This window comes from Scyliorhinus canicula, chromosome 11 (genome assembly GCF_902713615.1).
Source record: "Scyliorhinus canicula chromosome 11, sScyCan1.1, whole genome shotgun sequence".
Lineage (NCBI taxonomy): Eukaryota > Metazoa > Chordata > Chondrichthyes > Carcharhiniformes > Scyliorhinidae > Scyliorhinus > Scyliorhinus canicula.
In genome coordinates this window covers 31,970,276-31,986,484 of record NC_052156.1, presented here as the reverse complement: position 1 = coordinate 31,986,484, position 16,209 = coordinate 31,970,276, and the positions used below count along the sequence as shown (strand labels likewise).

Below are 16,209 nucleotides of genomic sequence, written 5' to 3'. Positions count from 1 at the left end.
CCATACCAGGCAACATCCTTGTAAATCTCCTCTCTACCCTTTCCAATGTTTCCACATGCTTCCTATAATGCGGCGACCAGAACTGCACGCAATACTCCAAATGCGGCTGCACCAGAGTTTTGTACAACTGCAACATGACCTCAGGGCTCCGAAACTCAATTCCTCTACCAATAAAAGCTAACACACCGTACACCTTCTTAACAACCCTCTCAACCTGGGTGACTATTTTCAGGGATCTATGGACATGGACACCGAGATCTCTCTGCTCATCCACACTACCAAGAATCTTACCATTAGCCCAGTACTCTGTTTTCCTGTTATTCCTTCCAAAATGAATCACCTCACATTTTTCTGCATTAAACTCCATTTCAAACCTGAGATTGATAGATCTTTGTTAAGCAAATGTATTAGACTGGCATGGTAGACGGTGATCTTATCTAACTGTCAGAATAAGCACGAGGGCCTGAATGGCCCCATAGCTGTGTTTCTAAGATGGTGGAAAACACACAGAGGGTGTCCTTAAAGTTACTAGCCAATGATCTATTTTATATCACTTGAGTGTATATAAATACATGTGGGGATAAAATAAATAGGGGATGGCACAGTGGTTAGTTAGCATTGCTTCCTCACAGCTCCAGGGTTCAATTCTGGCCTTGGGTGACCATCTATTTGGAGTCTGCACATTCTCCCCATGTCTGCGTGGGTTTCATCCAGGTGCTCCGGTTTCCTCCCACAGTTCAAAGATGTGCAGGTTAGGTGGATTGGCCAAGCTAAATTGCCCCTTATTATCCAAAAGGTTAGATGGGGCTACTGTGTTATGGGGATGGGGTGGAGATGTGGGGTTAAGTAGGGGGCTCTTTCCAAGGGCTGGTGCAGACATGATGGGCTGAATGGTCTCCTTCAGCACTATAAATTCTATGATTCTATATATTTTTCCAAGGCTCATTCTCGTGATGACTGGCACCATCAGTATGATGTGCTTCTGCTCAGCAATTATGCTGCGGTTTCCATAGGTGCAGCGCGCAAATCCACTGCACCAGTGCAAATTTTAATAATGCTTCCTGGAAGAGACGAGAAGCTTCAGCTTGTGTAACAAAATTTACATCCCAGCTTAGTGTCTGTGCAAAACCCAAATAGCTTTCTACTGGTGCTGGTGTAAAACCAGTGTAAATACACTCAGAATATGGGAATGATCCATGTCATTGAGGAAAGGGGGGAGGGAAACACAGTCAGAACCAGACTCCTGTATCCTATTAAGTGGAAAACATTATAGTTGAAGCAGAAATATTGTAAGATACTTGAAAACACACCAGCAGATAGCCAAACCCCATTGGGAAATAGGAGCAAGAGCAGGCCTTTTGGTCCTTTTAACTTTCCCTTGATCATGGCCGATATCCTTCAACTCCACCCAGTGGCTAGCACTACACCCATGTCTCTTAATCGCCATTGTGCCCAAAAATCTATAAATTTCTGTCTTCTGTGTACTTAATAGCTGAACATTTACAGATCCCTGGAGTTGGGAATGTCAGTGATTCCCAACCTCTTGAGTAAAAAGAGTTCTGGAAATGTAAAAATGGGTACCAAGAGTCTCTACTTGCCAGTCTGATAGAACCTTTCCAGAATGAAGCAAATTTTGTTTTTTTTTTAAACAAACATTTTATTGGGGTATTTATAGTTTTTATAATAGTAATAAGACAACAGCAACATAAACATGGTACATAAAACATTTCCATCCCTATCCCCGACTACGCCCCAGCAACACTTTCTTCTCTCGCGGGGTTTTACACGCCCTCTCACAGCCCATAATCACCTTATTCACCCATTTAAAAAAGGCCCTCAGAATAAAGATGGGGAGACACTGAAAGACAAATATAAATCTGGGGAGGACCGTCATTTTCATGGTCTGTATCCTCCCCACCAGTGACAACTGGAGCATGTCCCATCTCCTGAAGTCCTTCATTTGTTCTACAAGCCGGGGCAAGTTTAACTTGTGCAATGTTTCCCATTCCTGTGCCACCTGGATTCCCAGATAGCGAAAGCTCCTTCCTACCATTCTAAACGGCAGCTCTCCCAGTTTCCTCTCCTGCACGCTCGCCTGGATTGCGAACATCTCGCTTTTCCCCATATTCAATTTATAACCCGAAAACCTGCCAAATTCCCCTAAGATTCGCATAATCTCCCCCATCCCCTCTAACGGGTCCTGAATGAAATACCTGGCAGGCCCAACCCTTCCTCAATCTGATCTGGTCTATAACCTATAGGTGTGTCTCTTGTAACCTCGCTACATCCGCCTTCAATCCCCTCAGATGCACGAACACGTGAGCCCTCTTAACCGGCCCATTTAGCTCTCTGATGTTCCAAGTATTCAGCCTAGTTGGGGGGCTTCTGTGCTGGACACAACATTCTGAACTTCACCTCCTTCTTGAAGAGGGCCGATTTTTGTCCTATTAAATCCGGCTTGCCTTTTGGCCAGTTCCGCGCCCAGGTCCTGGTAGATGCGCAACTCACAGTTCTCCCACAGGCAGCTCCGTACCTGCTTTGCCCATTGCAAAATCTGTTCCTTGTCCGGGAACTGATGCATTCACACCACCATCACTCTCGGCGGTTCATTCGCTCGCGGCTTCTTTGCAAGAGCTCTATGCGGTCTGTCCACTTCCAAGGGCCGCGTAAACGCCCCATCTCCCATCAACCTTTCCAGCATACTTGATACATATGCCCTCGCGTCCAAAAACTCAAAGCCCTCTGGGAGTCCGACGATCCTCAGGTTCTGTCTCCTGGACCCGTTCTCCAAGTCCTCCAACTGCTCCTGCAACCTTTTCTGGTGGTCCTTCATCAGCCCCATCTCGGCCTCCAAAGTGGTTAATTGGTCCTGTTGCTCGGACACCTTTTCCTCCACCTGAACTGCCCGTCCGTGGGTTTCTAGACTCTAAAGGGAAAATGCTGGAAAATCTCAGCATGTCTGGCAGCATCTGTAGGGAGAGAAAAGAGCTAATGTTTCGAGTCCGATGACTCTTTGTCAAAGCTCGGTTTCTAGACTCTGTTCCACCCAATCAATCAATGCCTTATCGGGTCCAGCGTCTCTTTCTTTAGCTTAGCGCAGCTCTCCTCAAAGAACTTCACCAGCTATGCTATCGACCACTGTGCCACCACCCCAGGATCCTGCACCTCCGCCATGTCTTCCTGCACTGCCGGCTCTGCACGGTCTTCCTTGCTGACTATGTCTCCTTACATATATAAAAACATTCCAAAAATAGCTGCAAAGGTTCCATCAGACGATAAAGTAGAAAATTTGGCCCCTCCATTCAAGAAGGGAGGGAACAAACAACAGGAATCTATAAGCCAGTTAGTTTGACATTTTATGTGGGCAGGGTGTTAGAATTGATTATTAAAGAGGTCATAGCTGGGGACTTTGAAAAACTTGAGGTAGGGCGGCAGTGGTTTGCACTGCTGCCTCATGGCGCCGAGGACCTGGGTTTGATCACAGCCCTGGGTCACTGTCCATGTGGAGTTTACACATTCTCCCCGTGTCTGCGTGGGTCTCATCCCCACAACCCAAGGATGTACATGGTAGGTGGATTAGCCATGCTAAATTGCCCCTTAATATAAAAAAAAGGAAAACATGGGGTAATCTGGAAGAGTCAGCATGGTTTTAAGAAAGGCAATTCTTTGAAGGAGTAGCATGCGCTGTGGATAAAGGGGAGCCTGTAAACATGCTGTACTTTGATCTCCAGAAGTCATTTGTTAGGAAAATAAAGGAGGTTTAGGGGATTTATTGGTAAACTTTCAAAATAATGTAGTTTTGTGGGTTTAATTTAATGTTTCTGTGCCTGGAAGGGTAAAACCTAGCATTAGATTTATGCTGAATAAAGGTGTTTGGGGCAGAACGGTAGCACAAGTGGATAGCATTGTGGCTTCATAGCGCTAGGATCCCACATTCGATCTCCCCTTGTCTGCGTGGGTTTCCTCCAGGTGCTCCAGTTTCCTCCCACAGTCCAAAGACGTGTAAGTTAGGTGGGTTGGCCATGATAAATTGCCCTTAGTGACCAAAAAGGTTAGGAGGGGTTATTGGGTTACGGGGATAGGGTGGAAGTGAGGGCCTAAGTGAGTCGGTACAGACTCGATGGGCCGAATGACTTCCTTCTGCACTGTGTTCTGTTTATATGTGTGGGGTTGGTTCAGTTCCAACTGTGTCTTTATTATGCTTAGAGAGGGCTAAGGCGTGAAGAATAAATAAATCCCTGATTGCTTAGCAACTGAGGCATTGTAAGGTGGAGAAGCTTTTATGTTTTAGTTTAGCTAATGTGATTGTGTCGGAGATAGGTAGTGAGACTGAAGGAGGCAGTTCATTTTAGAAAGCTAAAGAGGAACATCTCTCCGCCTTGCTGGAAGAAAAGTCATATATGGAGTAATGGTTAAGAAAACAGATGCAGGAATTTTGTTTTTAAATTTTAGAGTACCCCATTAATTTTTTCCAATTAAGGGCAATTTAGCGTGGCCATTCTACCTCCTCTGCACATTATTGGGTTGTGGGGGCAAAACCCATGCAACACTGGGAGAATGTGCAAACTCCACACAGAAAATGACCCAGGGCCGGGACCTCAGTGCTGTGAGGCAGTAGTGCTAACCACTGAGCTACCCTGCTGCCCCTAGATGCAGCAAATCTAAAGTCCAGCTAGTTAAGGAAACTAGAGAAATTAAGAGACGTTTCCAAGAAGTCAGGAGTTAACAGAACAGAGGAGGCTGGGAACCAGAATAGATTATAGTTTAGTAAAGCCAGAGTTCAAAAGGAATTGGATTCTGAGAGGCCAGAAATATATTTTCAGTAGTGCGAAGATTTATGAGGAATTGCTACAGTTGGAGAGACATTATTTGAAATAATTGTGCAAATTGATGGTTGGACCTTGGGAGTGTGTGTGTAAAAGTCTTTAAGACAAAGGAAAATTGAAGGGAAAGGTGAAAAACATGAAAATGAAACCTTGTTGGAAGCAGTGAAGGGAAAACATAATTTAAAACAAGATTTGAAAGTATGATTTTTGAAAGCAGACTTTGAAGTCACTTGTGTGAAAACTGGAGTTCAGTGAGGCAACGTGGCTCACGGTGTAAGAGTCGTCTGGTGTGCTATTAAGTTGAAAGAGGAGTGTGTCTTACCACAGTCATCTTGTGTGCTTAAAAGGGACTTTCTATGTTCGTGAGACCATTATAGCTCAATCTGTACTTTGAAATCCATGTTAATCTTTTAATTCTGTATATATTTGTTAAGCTAAGGGGGAAGTAAAGGGGTATTGTATTATAATCCAATTCATCATGTTTAATTAGCAGTCCTATGACTCTGTTCTTCCACATTTTATTTTTTGAAAAAGGAAAAGGTATGGTCTCCTGAACCAAAGTTCTGTTCTGGTATCTTCCCGTCTAGTTATAACACCAATTGGGATTGTAACACATTCGATAAGATGCTGTATTAAAGGTTATCACAAAAACTAAACACTCATGAAGTAGGACAGCACATTAGCGTGGATAGAAGATTGGTTGACCGGTAGGCATGAATGGGGTCTATTTCTGATTGGCAGGATGTGACAAGCGGAGATCCGCAGGGGTTTGTGCTGGGGCCTCAACTTTTTAATAAGTATATCAGTTACTTAGATGAGGGGTGCGAAGACACAAAGATAGGTAGGAAAGCATATTGTGAAGCCAAGGAGCTTGAGGACCTTCTTCTAGATAGTGGGCAAAAGTCTGACAGATGGAGTATAATGTGGGAAAATGCGGCTGGAATAATAAAAGTGTTACTTAAAACAGAGAAAGGCTGGAGAATTCTGAGGTGCAGTGATTTTTAGATGCTCTACTACATGAGACACAAAATATTAGTATGCAGATACAACAAATAATTAAGAAGGCTAATGGAATGCTATCCTTTAATGCGAGAGGATTTGAACATAAAAGTAAGGATGTTATGCTACAGTTATACAGGGTATTGGTGTGAATACATCTCAAATACTGTGTGCAGTTTTGGGCCTACTTATTTAAGGAAGGATATATAGGGCAGCACGGTAGCATTGTGGATAGCACAATTGCTTCACAGCTCCAGGGTCCTAGGTTCGATTCCAGCTTGGCCACTGTCTGTGGGGAGTCTGCACATCCTCCCCGTGTGTGTGTGGGTTTCCTTCGGGTGCTCCGGTTTCCTCCCACAGTCCAAAGATGTGCAGGTTAGGTGGATTGGCCATGATAAATTGCCCTTAGTGTCCAAAATTGCCCTTAGTGTTGGGTGGGGTTACTGGGTTATGGGGATAGGGTGGAGGTGTTGACCTTGGGTAGGGTGTTCTTTCCAAGAGCCGATGCAGACTCGATGGGCTGAATGGCCTCCTTCTGCACTGTAAATTCTATGATCTATGATATGTGTTGGGCCAGTTAAGAAGATATTTATCACATTGATACCTGGAATGAGTGATATGTCTTGTGAGGGAAGGTGACTTGATTGACGTCTAAAAGATCTTTAATTGTTTTGACAAAGTGGTAGTGGAAAGGATGTTTCCTCTTTTGGGTGAGCCCAGAACTAGGGGACACTATTCTAAAACAGGTTTGCCCTTTTAGAACAAAATGAGGAGAAATATTTTCTGAGGGTTGTGATACTTCAACACTCTTTGCCTCAGAAGGCGGAAGCAGATGGATGCTTGCTAGGCTGGGGAATCAAAGGTTATTGGGTAAATGGGAATGTGGAATTAGAAACCCAACAATCAACCATGATCTTATTGAATGGCGGAGCAGGCTCAAAAAGTCTACTTCTGCCCCTATTTCATATGTACATATTTTTTAGTTCGGTGTGGAATAGCTACTCCTGGATTCTGAGACTGTGACCCAGTTCTAGTTTCCCACTCCTGGAAAACAGGATGTTGCCTGGTATGGAGGGTGCTAGCTATGAAGAAAGGTTGAGTAGATTAGGATTGTTTTCGTTGGAAAGATGGAGGTTGAGGGGGGACTTGATTGAATTCTACAAAATTGAGAGGTATGGACAGGGTGGATAGCAACAAGCTTTTTCCAAGAGTGGGGGTGTCACTTACAAGGGGTCACGATTTCAAGGTGAGAGGGGGAAAGTTTAAGGGACATGTGCGTGGGAAGTTTTTTACGCAGAGGGTGGTGGGTGCCTGGAACGCTTTGCCAGCGGAGGTGATAGAGGTGGGCACGATAGCATCATTTAAGATGCACCTAGTCAGGTATATAAACGGGCGGGGAACAGAGGGAAGTAGATCCTTGGAAAATAGGCGACAGGTTTAGATAAAGGATCTGGATCGGTGCAAGCTGGGAGGGCCGAAGGGCCTGTTCCTGTGCTGTAATTTTCTTTGTTCTAAGCAACTACCCTGTCTAAAAGACTTTACGAAATTGTGTATTTTGTATCTAAAAAGGAATACCAGGAGCAAATTTGTTTTATTGCAAGTAATAGTACTGCAATACAGCTTTTAAACACAGCTGTCTGGCAAGTTGAGTTCTTCCAGAATGTTCTTTTAAAAATTATTTTAAAGTATGTTAGGTTGTAGCGAGCCAACATAAATTTGGAAACATTAGCTTGTCTTTACGTTTCTGCTGGATCTCTCAGACCCTCTTCCTCATCTGATATTTGTATGGACTTGGACTGAACTCGGACATGTGTAGAAAATTTACCAATTCATGAGATTAGATATGGATCAGGGGAGGGAGAACTATTAATACTTGAATTCTATATGGACTTTAGTAAAACATTTGATAACGTCCCTCATGGCAGGCTAATGCAAAAAATTAAATCACATGGGGTCAGGGGTGAACTAGCTGGATGGATTCAGAACTGGCTTGGCCATAGAAGACAAGAGGGTAACAGTGGAAGGGTGTTTTTCTGAATAGAGGTCTGTAACTAAGAACATAAGAACTAGGAGCAGGCGTAGGCCATCTGGCCCCTCGAACCTGCTCCGCCATTCAATGAGATCATGGCTGATCTTTTGTGGACTCGGCTCCACTTTCCGGCCCAAACACCATAACCCTTTATTCTTCAAAAAACGACCTATCTTTAACTTAAAAGCATTTGACGAAGGAGCCACAACTGCTTCACTGGGCAAGGAATTCCATGGATTCACAACCCTTTGGGTGAAGAAGTTCCTCCTAAGCTCAATCCTAAATCTACTTCCCCTTATTTTGAGGATATGCCCCTAGTTCTGCTTTCACCTGCCAGTGGAAACAACCTGCCCGCATCTATCCTAGTGACTAGTGGTGTTTTGCAGGGATGACTTGGAAGAAAACGTAGTGGGTCTGATTAGCAAGTTTGCGAATGATACTAAGATTGCAAGAGTTGCGGATAGTGATGAATATTGTCAGAGAATACAACAGGATATAGATAGGTTGCAAAATTGGGCAGAGAAATAGCAGATGGAATTTAACCTGGACAAATGCGATGTGATGCATTTTGGTAGATCCAATTCGGGTGGGAGCTATAAAATAGATGGCAGAACCATCAGGAGCATAAAGACGCAGAGATCTGGGCGTGCAGGTGCACAGATCCTTAAAAGTGGCAGCACATGTGGAAATGGTGTTAAAGAAAGCATTTGGCATGCTTGCCTTCACAGGATGGGGTATAGAGTATAAAAGCTAAAATTATGTTGCAGTTATATAGAACGTTGGTTAAGCCACATTTGGGAATACTGTGTCCAATTCTGGTCACCACACTGCCAGAAGAACATGGAGGGTTTGGGGAGAGTACAGAAAAGGTTTACCAAGATGTTGCCTGGTATGGAAGGTATTGGGTATAAGGAGAGATTGAATAAACTGTGATTGTTCTCCCTAGAGAGACGGAGGCTGAAGGGCAACCTAATAGACCGTATAAAATTATTAGGAGTATAGATAGGGTGAACAGTTGGAGGCTTTTTCCCAGAGCAGAAATGACAATTACAAGTGGGCACAAGTTCAAGGTGAGGAGGGGGGGGGGGGGGGGGGGGGAGGGAGAGAGAGAGAGGGGAGAGAAGAGATGTGGGGGGCAAGTTATTTTACACCGAGAGGATGGTGGTGACCTGGAATGCAGTGCCAAGTGAGGTGGTTGAGGCAGATACGCTAATGACCTTTAAGACTTATCTGGATAGGCACAAGAACAGACTGGGTATAGAAGGATACAGACGGTTGGTTTAGATAGGACACTGGATTGGCACAGGCTTGGACCACTGAAGGGTCTGTTCCTGTGTTGGATTGTTCTTTATTATTCTTGTTCACTTTTTCAAAACAACAATAAATTATATTAAATTCAAGAAAGTTCACTGGACTGAACGTTTTCAGAAATTGTCACTTCCTCAAAGCTTCCTATTCGATTTGTAGAGTAAGAAGTCTTATTACACCAGGTTAAAGTCCAATAGGTTTGTTTCAAACATGAGCTTTCGGGGCACTGCTCCTTCCTCGGGTGTCCTGAGGAAGGAGCAGTGCTCCCAAAGCTCGTGTTTGAAACAAACCTGTTGGACTTTAACCTGGTGTTGTGAGACTTCTTACTGTGCTCACCCCAGTCCAACGCCGGCATCTCCACATCATTATTAGATTTGTGAAACAGGGACTGCACGGTGGCACAGTGGGTTAGCCCTGATGCCTCACGGCGCCGAGGTCCCAAGTTCGATCCTGGCTCTGGGTCACTGTTCGTGTGGAGTTTGCACATTCTCCCTGTGCTTGCATGGGTTTCACCCCCACAACCGAAAGATGCGCAGGGTAGGTGGATTGGCCCCGCTAAATTGCCCCTTAATTGGAAAAAATGAATTGGGTACTCTAAATTTATTTAAAAAAAAGATTGGTGAAACAAAGTTTTATTGATTTAAGAGAATACTTCTGAGAATGAGACTTCACTAACTTAGATTGGCGAAGTTGGGGCAGTTCTCTATAAAGAAGGGAAGGTTGAGAGGAGAATAAGCAAAATACTGCACATGCTGGAGTCTGAAACAAGAACAGAGGATGCTGGAAAAACTCAGAAGGTCTGGTAGCATCTGTTAGGAGAGAGAGAGTTAACGTTTTCAAGTCCTTTGACTCTTTGTCAGGACTCGAGGGAGGGAGATTGTGATTGAGCTGTAAGAGATTGCAACAAACTAGCAATTGTAAGAACAAAGGTTAGCTGATGTGGTTGGGGGTTTGCATTGAGATTTTTTTTGAAAGGTGTTTGAGGTGGAGGAGAAAGGTCGCAATCTAAAGTTGCGGAACTTTGAGAGGAGATTTGATTTGATTGAGATGTTGGGGGTCTGGACAGAGTAGGTGGAGAGAAACGTCCCATCGGCAGAAGAATCAAGGACTAGACAATATTGATTTGAGGCGATCGATAAAAGAATCAGGCGACATGAGAATCAATCTTGCACGGTGAGTGGCAATGATCTAGAATTTACCACCTGAGTGAGGTGGCAAAAAAAAAAAATTGGATATTTATCTGAGGAGAAAATGCTTCCCTGTAATCTTACAAAAGGCAGGGTAGTGTGTTTTAGCTGAGTTGTACTTGCAGCGAGCTGGTGCAAACATGGCGGGTCTGCGTCATATGATCTTGGTACTTTTCATTCCAAGTCTTGGCAGCACAAGTGAGTAGCACTGTGGCTTCACAGCGCCAGGTTCGAGTCCCTGCTGGGTCACTGTCTGTGCGGAGTCTGCACGCTCTTCCCGTGTCTGCATGGGTTTCCTCCGGTTTCCTCCCACAGTACAAAGACGTGCAGGTTAGGTGGATTGGCCGTAATAAATTGCCCTTCGTGGCCGGAAAAAAAAAAGGTGAGGAGGGGTTATTGGGTTAGGGGGGTTGGGTGGAAGTAAGGGCTTAAGTGGGTCGGTGCAGACTCGATGGGCCAAATGGCCTCCTTCAGCATGTTCTATGTTCTATTCGTATGAGGTCTTTTTGGGAAATGTCCCCAGTTCTTTTTTTTCTTTGATACAAACAAAAAGTTACAGGATCTTCACAAAAAATTTAAATGTGCCAGATGCGGATATTTATCACATTGAAAGAAAATTTATACACTTCATCAGACCTGTATCCCAGACTTCATATTTAAACATCACTCAAATGTTCTACAGTTGTGAATTATTGTCTTTGAGCACAGTTAATCTGTATATCTTCTAGGGTTATTTTAATTAAGTCTCTTGTAGGCTTAGATCAGTAATGGATGTCAGTGTGGATGTGAACTAATTGCGCACTCACAATTCATGGGGGAGGACATTTTCAAAATAATTGTTTGTAGTAAAATGATCTATAGTTGCTTACTGACAATTTAATGAGATTGCTATTGTAAATGGCAATGCCTGAAGCCCATAGCTGATTTACAAAGAATACTGAATTCAGCGCTTTCAATTCTACTGCAGTCACCAGCATTCTGTTTTTGCACCAAATGTTACTGTAGTTCACAAAGGACATTTCAGAAGATAAAATACCCACTTTGCTGTTCAAGGCCACACTAAAAGAGTGCCAGCACCTTCGAAGTTGACATCTGAGATCTTGAGAGAATGAAGTACCAGTGTTAAGGGATATGGAATAATTGGATAGCAATAAGGCTGTCAAAAGCAGAGGAAAGGAACAGTTTAGGGAGATCAAAGAGAAAATACTGCAAAATCTCAGCAGGTCTGGCAGCATCTGTAGGAGACAAAAAGAGCTAACGTTTCGAGTCCAGATGACCCTTTGTCAAAGCTAAAGACAGAAAGTGGGAAATATTTATACTGTGGAGTGAGACTGCAAGATGAGTCATAGCCACAGAAACCCAGGGAAACGGGGTACTAATAGCCACAGAACCAAGGGGAAAGAGTGCTAATGGCAGACCCCAGAGAGAACAAAAGGTGTGAAAGGCCAAACTGCAGAGAAACTAACATCAGAGGTAAACTGGGGGAAGAGGGAATTGGGTGGGTCTGAATTATACCAGGAGCTGGATTTTTATTTTTAGTGTGGTAAGTATTGGGCTGAGTGAAGTTGGAGGAGTAAGAATTATCAAGGTATATGGGTTCGTGGTACTAAGGTGGACCGAGAAGCTTGTATGTAAATTCAGAAAACAAGGACATTGGTTCTTAATTATTAAGTTTGTCTCTGGCTTCTTGACAGAAGGGGATGTTGCATACATGATTGAGAGGAGTGCAAAATATTGGATTGGTGCAACTATCGTGAGAGAAGAAATATTGAAGTAAATAAATAGCCTGGCCCAGATACAATGTTATCCCAGACAGTTAAGCAACGGAGGAAATTAAGAAGGCTCAGTCATTTCCCAATCCTCGGGCTACAAGCATGGTGCTGGAGGATTGGGGAGCTGCTAACCTTGTACCATTCACTGTGAGAGCAAGGAATCGATCGAGTAATTAAAGAATGGTAGTGGGCAATGATTGAAAAAATTCTGTGGGACAGTATAAATTGTGCGAGTGGCATGGTAGCACACTGGTTAGCACTGCAGCCTCACAGTACCAGGGGTGCAGGTTTGATTCCAGCCTCCAAAGGTTAGGTGGGGTTACAGGGATAAGATGGGTTTTCGGAGTGTTGGTGCAGACTTGATGAGCCGAATAATCTCCTTTTGCACTGTAGGATTCTATGAAGTTGTTCACGGTGTATAAGTTGATCTTTAGAAACTCTGGAAAAACTTCCAAAGGCAGGGGCTATTGGAATGCAAGTGATTGGCATTTTGAAATTCGAGAAAAGTTTGACTCTGCAATATGTGGTGTGCTCTTTATGGGCATGACTTAAACTTCCTGCACTTTACTAACCCCCATGCATCTTATTGGCAGCAAGGCCCATATTGCCTGCTTGATCTAATGCACTGACCTAAAGTGAGTATAAACTCAAGACATGTAGTTGAGCTGTAAAAAAGGAAGCGGGTTTAGCCCTAGACTTGTATTTATTAACTGAACATATGGATTGACGTTGAGGCCTAAACATGCATTTTGGCATCCAAGCAGGGTCATCTATATGCCAAATCAACTTGCACATGGCGTCTTTGCTTGGAGATTCAGTTCTTGGTGAAGCTGAATGCAAATGGGAAAAATGACCCAATCTCATAACCTGGCAGTGGTGTGATGAATTGATGGCTCTTTGCTATTGTGAGCCTGCTCCTAATTTGATAAGGTTCCCCACGGTAGGCTATTGCAGAAAATAAGGAAGTATGGAATTGAAGGTGATTTAGCGGTTTGGATCAGTAATTGGCTAGCTGAAAGAAGACAGAGGGTGGTGGTTGATGGCAAATGTTTCATCCTGGAGTTCAGTTACTATTGGTGTACCGCAAGGATCTGTTTTGGGGCCACTGCTGTTTGTCATTTTTATAAATGACCTGGAAGAGGGGGTAGAAGGATGGGTTAGTAAATTTGCAGATGAACACGAAGGTCGGTGGAGTTGTGGATAGTGCTGAAGGATGTTATAGGATACAGAGGGACATAGATAAGCTGCAGAGCTGGGCTGAGAGGTGGCAGATGGAGTTTAATGCGGAAAAAGTGTGAGGTGGTTCACTTTGGAAGGAGTACAGGAATGCAGAGTACTGGGCTAATGGCAAGATTCTTGGTAGTGTAGATGAACAGAGAGATCTCGGCATCCAGGTACATAAATCCTTGAAAGTTGCCACCCAGGTTAATAGGGCTGTTAAGAAGGCATATGGTGTGCTAGCCTTTATAAGCAGGGGGATTGAGTTTCGGAACCACAGGGTCATGCTGCAGCTGTACATAACTCTGGTGCGGCCACACCTGGAGTACTGCGTGCAGTTCTGGTCACCACATTATAGGAAGGATGTGGAAGCTTTGGAAAGGGTTCAGAGGAGATTTACTAGGATGTTGCCTGGTATGGAGGGGAAGGTCTTACGAGGAAAGGCTCAGGGAATTGAGGTTGTTTTCGTTAGAGAGGAGAAGGCTGAGAGGTGACCTTAATAGAGACATATAAGATAGTCAGAGGGTTAGATAGGGTGGACAGTGAGAGTCTTTTCCTCGGATGGTGATGACCAACACGAGGGGACATAGCTTTAAATTGAGGGGTGAGAGATATAGGACAGATGTCAGAGGCAGTTTCTTTACTCAGAGAGTAGTAGGGGTGTGGAACGCCCTGCCTGCAACAGTAGTAGACTCGCCAACTTAAGGGCATTTAAGTGGTCACTGGATAGACATATGGATGAAAATGGAATAGTGGTAGGTCAGATAGGCTTCAGATGGTTTCACAGGTCGGCGCAACATCGAGGGCCGAAGGGCCCGTACTGCGCTGTAGTGTTCTATGTTCTATGTTCTAATGTCAGTTTAATTATCCAGAAAAGCTTAATTGTGATTTTTTTTTGTAGGTGGTCAACAAGACCTGAGGTTGCGAGTATTGAGCCCATAAACCCAAGTGATCGTCAGTGTTCACAAAGAGCGGTTGTTGTGGCACATGCATCCCAACCAGCACGCCTCACCAGCATTATCTTTGCTGAAGAAATAGGTATAGTTTTTCTATGCAAAATGTTAATATTCTGAAAGGTATATTGAAACAGTGCTATATTATATGAAGTTGCCTGTCTGTTTTCAATTACTAGATTTATGTTATTGATATATTTGGCTATAGAAACTGAGACGGTTTGAAAACCTTTGTAATTTCTCGCTCACATCAAAGTATTACAAATTAAATTTTTGGGGGCAATTTAAATGTTCTAATTTTGTTTTCCCATTGTAATCCCTTATCAGCAAGTATGCTGGTAAGTGGCTGGTTTTCGAACAACTCCAGATCTCTCTGCAATGAGAAAAAAGCATCTTCTTGGAGCTGCCCAGGGTATTAATGAGACCATAAGACATTGAAGCAGAATTAGATCACTCAGCTCATCGAGTCTGCTCCGCCATTCAAACATAGCTGATATTTTTCTCATCCCCATTCTCCTGCCTTCTCCCTATAACCCCTGGCCCTTTATTAATCAAGAACCTATCTATCTCTGTCTTAAAGACGCTCAGTGATTTGGCCTCCACAGCCTTCTGCGGTAGAGTTTCACAAATTAACCGCCCTCATGGCTGAAGAAATTCCTCCTCGTCTCTGTTTTAAAGGATCGTCCCTTTAGTCTGAGGGTTGTGTCCTCTGCTTCTAGCTTTTCCTACAAGTGGAAACATCTCTCCACGTCCACTCTATCCAGGGCTTCACAGTATCCTATAAGTTTCAATGAGAGCCACCCATCCTTCTAAACTCCGAGTACAGACCCAGAGTCCTCAACCGTTCGTTATGCATTGTCTCATCTGTGTGCTTCAACCTCTCGATGTTTTCTCTTGAAAGCACAGTTGACATTTTAAGATTTGTTAGACCTGTGTCAATGCTGCTTCACTCTGCTAATGTTTAATATGTAAATTGTCTCAGTTGCACCTTTTAATAACTTGAATATTTTTGATTCATTACTCTCCACAAATTGACATCATCCTACATGTGACTTTTCTGCTCCTATTGAGCTGCTTTCTCAGTTCTTTTTCTTTCTTTGTTATGTGTGTGAGCTGATTCATCCTCTGTTCTTTACTGCTTCCACCAGTTGAGAAACTGGGGGAACATACAATTGGATCTGGACTTCCCGGATCAAAAATGATTGAATCGTGATGAGCACTTTTAAAAGCAGCTAAAGATTTCATCTATTGGGATTTGGACAAAATTGGCTGGTAATAAATGTTAGCTGTTTTATGTAATAGCTATCTTAAGTTCACCTGTTTTTAAAATAGATACAGTATTTTTTTTAAAAAGTGCTCGCTTCCAATTTGAAGATCTTGCACGGACAAAAAAGATTAGTTCTTTCTGGTGAGTTTTAGGGTTTGTGAAGTATTGATCAGCAATTTTTAAAAATCTACTTGCCCGTAAATCCTTGCATGTGCCTTAATTTCCAATTTTTTTCTTCTTCAATAGCAATTGGCCGAGTGTTGAGGTGTGACGCAATAGTTGATGTCATCAATGAGATTGAAATTGTGTCCACAACTCGTGAACTTTATTTAGAAGATTCTCCACTAAAATTGAGAATTCGAGCTTTGGATGCAGAAGGTATATAATGAATCACTTACTAACTGACACTGAAATTTTGTATGCATAGAAATTTTGGGTTCCTCGGCTATTTTAAATCTTGTCGGAATACTTATTATGCAGCCATATGAGTCGGAGCTGAAGGGACCAAATTATTAAATGCTTCCTGTTGATTTTCACTGGTGAGCTTTCAAACAAGAGGGAAATTTCACTTATTTAAATCAAGATAGAAAACATAACCAGTGCAATGGCAGGGGAAAATGCCACTTTGAAAATTAGTGGGCACGATCCTC

The 16,209-nt window shown here is 43.3% G+C and overlaps 1 protein-coding gene across 1 annotated transcript in view; it reads left to right on the top strand.

The window, feature by feature from the left end:
- nup210 (nucleoporin 210) overlaps positions 1-16,209 on the top strand; it is a 164,504-nt gene that overhangs the window by 1,791 nt on the left and 146,504 nt on the right. The window contains exons 2-3 of the mRNA XM_038812717.1: positions 14,241-14,377; positions 15,806-15,937. Of these exons, the coding sequence (XP_038668645.1) occupies positions 14,241-14,377; positions 15,806-15,937 (269 nt within the window). The remainder of the gene's footprint in view (positions 1-14,240; positions 14,378-15,805; positions 15,938-16,209) is intronic.